Source organism: Acanthisitta chloris, unplaced genomic scaffold, assembly GCF_000695815.1.
Source record: "Acanthisitta chloris isolate BGI_N310 unplaced genomic scaffold, ASM69581v1 scaffold3226, whole genome shotgun sequence".
Taxonomy (NCBI): Eukaryota; Metazoa; Chordata; class Aves; order Passeriformes; family Acanthisittidae; genus Acanthisitta; species Acanthisitta chloris.
The window spans coordinates 20,349-27,920 of NW_008679569.1; the positions used below are offsets into that span (position 1 = coordinate 20,349).

Below are 7,572 nucleotides of genomic sequence, written 5' to 3' on the forward strand. Positions count from 1 at the left end.
TAATGTTTTGGATAAAAAGCAAATCAGAACTTGGGTGGCAGGATAAAAAAAGATTTTCTGTCAGACATCTACTGCTCTTGAAGCAGCTTTTTCGCTTGTTTTGCATTCCCTTGAAGAACAACATTTGCAATGGTGTGAGGAACCAACCACAGACTGTGCAGACTTGAGAAGCGTTGTTTGGAGTGTGGGCCCTTCAAGGGATGTTCTTTCCCCTTTGCTAGTTCTGTTGTCTTTGTCAGTGGAGTCTTCAAATTGTTATCACTTGAATAAACACAGCCTAAAGAACACAGAGAAATTCTTTGACACATGGTGCAAAACACAAGCCAAGATGTTCAGAAGCAGCCAGTGTCCTCAAAGCACTCTGTTTCTGTCTCATCATCACGACACTCTGGAAATGAGGCTGACTTCCCAAGAAGCTTCCATATTTTCAAGCAAAGAAGCTGCGTGTGAAACAGGTTTATGGTGGGACTGAACTTTTCTCTTGTTTATTTCCTGTTAGTTTTCAAGCAGCAATTTTCACAACAAGAGAAATGTGCCAGTTGAAGCAGGGCTGGCAATTTTGGCCTGTCCCATATTTTCTGCTAGCTTCTTGGGAGCCAATACTTTCTATTTCAATGCCTTTCTCTCCCTATTAGTTAAAGGAAAGTAAAAATAGTTGTGCTGAGCAGAGACACACTGTCACCTGCTACCTGAGGACAAAATTGTGCCTTGCTCATGTACACATCTCCTGATTCTTGCCCCTGCATGCTGCAAGCATGTAGAAAAAAAGGAACAGAACCAGGGGTCATCAGGCAAGAGAGCCAGAAGCTGTGTGACACAGACTGTGTGGTGCCCTGTGCCCAAAGGCCATGTTCCCCTGTCGCATCACCAGATGTGTCCTGTGGTTACCTTCCCTGATCTGAAATGCAAGATTTTGTGTGTTAAAGCAAAAGAGTGTTTAAAGTCGTGTGTGGGGTAAAGCCAGTGTTTGCTGAGTGCTTGGTAATTCCTCACAGTAAGGTATGTCCCAGCAGTAAACCTTTATTAATGTTTATTTAACTGTCCAGATACATTTCCAGTGCTTGTGTTAATTACAGGTTGCAAAACCTGAAAATACCACTTAGATCATCTCTTAGTTTGTATTTCTGAAATTCACAGGTCAAATTTTTGTGCAAAATTTTTTTGCTTTGAAACCTGTTTATACTGAGGCTTGATAAATCTGTTTTCTTCTCAATTCCCTTTTCTTGTGCCTATTTTAACACAGATAAAAGATGCTGTTGCCCTGTGTGAGCTCTTTAACTGGCTGGAAAAGGAGGTATTGTATTAGTTTTTTTTAACTTCGTAGTCTTATTTTTGTGTAAAATGGTTCATTGGCATAAACTTTCCTGGTCTTTATAGTGCCTTTGCTAAAAGTGGGGAAACAGTTAGGGTTTTATCTAGTGGGGTTTTTTTGGGTGAGGATTTCAATCATGCTTTCATCCAAGGCTGAATGAAATTTTTTTTGAAAATAGGCTCCCATTCATTTTACACAGAACAAATCCAGAGCAGGTGAGAAATGACCTGAACAGGCTTAGCACAGCACTAATACTGTCTTGTGCTGTTTTGGTAAGGTAAATCATGAAATAATATCCAGCTTGGTACAATACTTTGGAATTATTCTCATGATAATCAGTGTTGTCTGACAGTATGAACAGATTTGGCATTTATGAATGGAGAGGGATAGTCATTGCCACGTGCAGTGAAAATAGGATTAAAACAAATTACTTGTGTTAGAAACACAGAGTGAAGGTGCAGAGTGCCAGGTGTTACACAGCAGCTTACTAAGCTGTGCTCCTCCTGTGCTACTGCATGTCTGAGTCCATTGACTTTATTTATGGAGATGGCTTGATGACTTCCAGAAAGTGCCTTTTTACATGTCTGAGTACCTCAAGAAGTATGCCTCAGGGGTTGTGAGACATAGCTCTTGCACCCCTTCACCTGTTATCCAGTCCTGGGGAAGCTGTGTCACAGGTTTTAATTTTTCAAATGCCTAACATGAAATTACACATACTTAGTTGTTCCTGAAGCTGCTTCCATTCCTGGTCTAAAAGCATAAAATTTCTAATACCATGGGCAGTTTGAGTGAACTGTTTAAGCTTAATGTAACCTGTCTGTGAAGAGATGTTGCCTTGTGAGGTGTTACCTCTGTACATATCTCAGTGAAGTTAGTACTGCACTAACTGCGCTCTAGTCAGGGTTCAGCAATCGTGCTGGCACCATATCCACTTCCACATGGCCTGCACAATATTGCTGGATTTGCATTTGTCATTAGTGAGGAAGGAGGACAGAAAACCTGGAAAGAGGCTATGTCCAGACTGGGTTTCATAATGCACAGACAAGGCTCAGTGCTTAAGCATTAGCACTTTCTTTGCTTATTGGTGTACTAGTTCAACCCATGTCTTTGTCCACTAGGTTCCAAAGGGAACAGTAACAGAAATAATTGCTGCAGACAAAGCAGAAGAGTTCCGCAGGTAAAAAGTAAATCCACTCTGAGGAAGTTTTCCAGGTGGCATTTTTATCCTTTGTTTTTATTTTATTCTTTAGAAACCATCTCACTTGCAGATATATTTTACCTGAGGACAAACCACTACTACAGGATGTCTTTGCACACTTGAAAGAGTTGGGAAGAATTGGGTGTCTTGGGCGATACAAGTCCTAGGCCACTGGATCCTATCTGCTTTCCTTTTGAGATAGCAATGAGGAGTGCTGCAGGTTAGGACACTTAAATAGAAGGCAGTTGCTTTCTTACCACAGAGGAATCGATGTAAGAGTTAGATTTCCTCCTCTTCTGATGGCGAATAAACACCATTTGTATTGAGAGTTACTCCCATATATATGTCAACTGGACCTTTAAAACTGCTTCTGAGTAAAGAAGTAGCAAATTAGAAATTGTTCTGCACTTCTCTTCCCTGCATGGTTTGAGTGGTGAATTTTCTGCTTTTAAGGAAATAGGAGAGATGGAAAGCAGGTTTCCACATGGTTGGGAGAATAGGTCTTCAAATTGTACAGTTCTGCTACCCAAATTTGCTTGCCCAGATGGCTTTCAAGGCTGAGGGGAAAGCTGAGGTGATGCAGAATTGAGGATGGGGCACTCCAGGTGCCTGATGTACTCCTCTCACTTGTGCTGTAGTAATCACAGTCTTTTCTTTCAGTCAACAGAAAGACTTTGTTGAATTGAGTTTTGCTACCATATCAAGCACAGGTCCAAATGGAGCCATCATTCACTACAAGTAAGAGAAACACAGCTTCTCCTTTCATCCTTCAACAAACATAGTTGGAATCATCTGTCTCGCTTCTTTGTGGAGACACAGCAGAGTACTCCAGGGAGATGTTGCTTGCCATCTTTCTTTATTCCACACTTACTAAATAAAGATCTTTTCCTGCTGGCAGCATGCATGTTTTATGATACCGATCTGCTCAGGGCCACAGAAAAGGGCTATTTTGGAGCTAGAAATCTGGGAAGGACGAGTATGAAGTTCAGACTGTTCTGAAATATGTCCAGGAACAGATGTTGAGGGTTTTGCTGGAAGCAACAAAGCTATTCTCTGTACTGTAGTGCTATTTGCTGTATACAAATACTCTCCTCAGTATGATACCTGGCTCAGCATGTGTGGGATTTCCATCACTGCCACGAGAAATCAGAGCTGACACATCCAAGCTTCCACTTAATATGGTTTCTGGACTGCAGACTTGGGCTGGGGACCTTATAACTGTGGAAGAAAACCTTTTGTGTTTATCTGAACAGGCCAGTTCCTGAGACCAACAGAACACTGTCAGTGAATGAGATCTACCTCCTGGACTCAGGAGCCCAGTACAAGTGAGTGGGATGAACAGTGCTGAAGTGAAACAGTGTTTTCTGCTCCCAGTGACTGCCTGCAGAGTCAGCTCATAGTTGCCTTGCCAAGCAAGGCAAGGTGTAGTTTTGTGTAGGACAGCAGGTTAGGGCTGCTGACAAACCTTCCTAGGACAGGGGACGGGATGTAAAAGTACAGTTCTGAGTCCCATTCCCAGTGTGATGGTAGCTGTGCTGTAGCTGGTGATGCATGTTTCTGTCTGTTACAGCTCTGCACAGCTGGCACATTGATGTTAGAGTTGCAGGAGTGGGGAGCAGGCCTGACTGCCCCACCTTAGCCTTGGGCTGCCTACACACAGCCTCCACAGCTGGGTGAGGCATCTCCCCTGCCACAGTCTGCCCTGTGGGCAGATTTGGCTGATGTTGAAGTCAGAACAAGGTGGAGCAAGGGAGCAGGCCAGCACTGCCCTGTGGTGTTCTGTGTCTTTCCAGAGAGACTCAGAGGCAGGGCTCCTCATCCCAGTGGCCATTCGGTATGTTTTAGGGAAGGCATTGTGTCTGAAGACTCTCACTCAGTGCTGTTTTGACAGTGCCATTCAGTGGCCTCAGTTCCTTTACTGTGGAACTCTGACTCCATGGAAAATGAAAGAAGTGGTGTTTTTAACCAGTGTAAATAGATGAGAAGTGGCTTGTTCAGGAAGATGCAGGACAGGCCTGGCTGCTCCTTTGAGATGAGTTTTGTCTCTAGAGCTGTGCCTTTTTGTTATGTCAGTCAGGAAGAGCTTTGAAAAAGAACCAAACAGACATCCTTTGATAAGATTTTTACAAGGAGATCTTTTTTTCCTCCCCTCTGATGGCCTAATTAACAATTTCCTTAGTGCCACTATGAAAAGCAGCCCTTTGAATACAATATAAGCTGGACATCAATGGCGCTTACCACAGCATTGTGACTGGGATGCTTTGCTTGTCCCTGCTGAGAAGTTAAACCGTGAGTTCTTTGTGACCATGGCCTGTGTGTGCTGAGGAAAGAGCACAGGGACAGGAGGGAGTGCTTCAAAGGGAACTCGTTATTTCAAGAGCCATTGTGTTTTTGACAGCAGGCTCAAAATGCTATTTGTAAAAGGAACTTAGAGGCAGTTTCTGACGTCTCAGATTAACCCCTATCCAAATGCTGGATAATTTATAGAAATCTTAGCACAAGACATCCTGGGGATGAAAGGGATGCTATGCCCCCTTACACTTCCCTTTCCTGAGCTGGTAGCTGTCATTTGTGCGTAAGGATATATTTTTAAGCTGTTAATGAATCATCTTCCATACAAATAGACTAAATTTGGCCTGTTCTCATTGGACAGGTACCAGTTGCTAAACCTCAAATTAGCATCGTTTTTATGAGCAGTTTAGATTCTAATTTGCCAAGAGCTTTGGGATGCTCATGGATGAAAGATAACAGTTAGAATGTAAATCATTATTGCTGCATCTGGGACATCGTGTTCAGGAAGTTTTGAGATTAGGGACTGTTACATCATCAGTCTTGTGCAGCACAGAGCAGATGACTTTACCCAATTATGAGCTTGGTCTGTTTGCAGCAGTATGACTGCTTTTTCTGTGCATTCGCACTTTAATCTTTCCTTTTCCCTCCATCCCTTTGCTCTCTGTGTCTTTGTTTGCCTCTGAAGAGATGGTACAACAGACGTGACCAGGACAATGCATTTTGGCACACCATCAGCCTATGAAAAGGTAAGTTGGCATCTCAGTGTGGTTTGTGATTTGACCCTAGTTATTAGAGATACTTAAACTAGTAGTGTGCCCTATTGCTATATAGTCAAAGTGCTCTATCAGGTATCATTTATGTACTAGTGTGTGACAGCATTTGGATAAAGACTGAAAAAGAGTCTGTCAGACTTCCAAAACATGAACTAAGTGATTTGGAGAACTGACACCTTTCTGTTTTAAAATGCAAGGTTCTCATCTGCGAAATGATGTCTCTTAGAAATATTAAGACCATGAGGCTGAGGATAAACACCAGTGGCTTGTCCAGCATGGGGGTTAGGGAGTGTTTAATTTAGTTCAAAGCTCAGTGTGTGATGCAAGGCTCCAGTTGGTTCATGCCTAGTGTACCATATGAAAAACCAGTCTCAGACTTGGCTGCAAAGGTCCATGTTGGAAATTCAGCAATGGAATTTTGTTTATTTTAAATTGCTTCTTTAATTAAAACTAATTTCATTGTTGTAGTTCAGGTAGTGATGAAAACATGCTGTTGGGTATGCTCAGGAAGTAAAAGTACAGCCACAAAGAAAATCGGTTATGTAGGTCAGGTGAATCCTGCTGCTAAACCTGCAGTCTGAGTCTGACACACTCTCCATAATTACCGGAGAAGGATCTTCAGAGTAATCTCTGTTCATGGTTTGCTTTGGCATTACCAGCCATAGTAGCATGAGCAAGTCTTCCCAAATCCTCCACAATTTGCTACAAGATGCAGTCTTTCTTTCCGTTCCTGGGGAAGACAAAGTTTTGCCTTTCCCTGTTTACTTATGGCACACATTTCTTTGACAGGAATGCTTCACCTATGTGCTGAAGGGACATATAGCTGTGAGTGCAGCCATCTTCCCAAATGGAACCAAAGGTAGGTTGGTGAGTTGGAGTGTTTGCACCACATCAGTGACCTCTGAAGAACCATCAGCTGGTCTGAGAACAATGTGATTTTTGACAGGTCTAGATGTGTTAGGCAGATGTTAATGCAGCTGTCTGTTTCCATCACAGCAGTTTGGATTCTGGATTACTGATGCCTTTTCTCTCAGCATAAACCAGTGCTGAAAATTCTGAGGGGGGAAGTCTGAAGCGTGGTTGAAGTGCTCTGATTCTAGGGTATAGTGACTTTAATCAGTCAATAGCACTCTAACACATCTGTGGCCTTTCTGTGCTTGGAGGTTGTCTTTATTCTTTACTAATGGCTGTATCAAAGCGAGAGGTCACTTTCCAGCTTCAAAAGGACTGGCTAATTTTCTTCCAGTTACTGTGAAATCTCATGTATCAGTGGGAAAATACATGGGAAAATGGCACACAAAGGAGCTGTTTTGATTTTGTGCAAGAGAACCTCTCACATATATTCACCTCTGGTGAATTTGTTACAGAACTGTTTGCTCTCTGGTCACACCTTACACAAAACACTCTCTTTTTAGAGTTTTCTCAAGTTGGCATTCTTGTGTAGGCAAGTTAAAAGCAGCTGCATAGTGGTACAAGAAACTCAAACTAAAACTGAAGGGTGTCTGAACCTGAACATACTGGCTTGATGTTCACATGCAGGCAGCAGAAATTCTGTGCCCTCTGGTTGAACCAGTCTGAAATGATTGGCCATTCTCACCAAATACAATTGGCAGGTCTCCTGCTTTGAGTTCAAGAAAGATACTGAATCCTCTGAGGGGCGTTTAACCACTAGATTCTTTTCTGAAAAACGTCAGTGGAGCAAGCAGCAGTGCACTGTGTCTGTTACAGACCATCTTCTGAAGACCTGCGTAACAGGAGAGAGTGGCTCTTTAGCTGAGAAAGGGCTTGAATGTGAGACTTGCCAAATATTGCCTGTAACTTCTAACCATCCAATGAGTTGCTTTCTTTTGGTGGTGGTGGGGCTTTTTGAGGGGATGGTGGTAAGTTTTTTAGTTTGGGGATTTTTTGGCATGTTTTCCAGGTTTGAACCTTCAGTGTGATTATCAGCATCTCTGTGGGAGACTTCATTAAATTCTCTCTCCATGTCTGTCTCTTTC

At 42.6% G+C, this 7,572-nt stretch overlaps 1 protein-coding gene across 1 annotated transcript in view; it reads left to right on the forward strand.

Annotated features, from left to right (window-relative positions):
• XPNPEP1 (X-prolyl aminopeptidase (aminopeptidase P) 1, soluble) overlaps window positions 1-7,572 on the forward strand; it is a 27,655-nt gene that overhangs the window by 16,569 nt on the left and 3,514 nt on the right. The window contains exons 10-15 of the mRNA XM_009077330.1: window positions 1,244-1,294; window positions 2,431-2,489; window positions 3,171-3,248; window positions 3,764-3,835; window positions 5,488-5,548; window positions 6,365-6,449. Of these exons, the coding sequence (XP_009075578.1) occupies window positions 1,244-1,294; window positions 2,431-2,489; window positions 3,171-3,248; window positions 3,764-3,835; window positions 5,488-5,548; window positions 6,365-6,449 (406 nt within the window). The remainder of the gene's footprint in view (window positions 1-1,243; window positions 1,295-2,430; window positions 2,490-3,170; window positions 3,249-3,763; window positions 3,836-5,487; window positions 5,549-6,364; window positions 6,450-7,572) is intronic.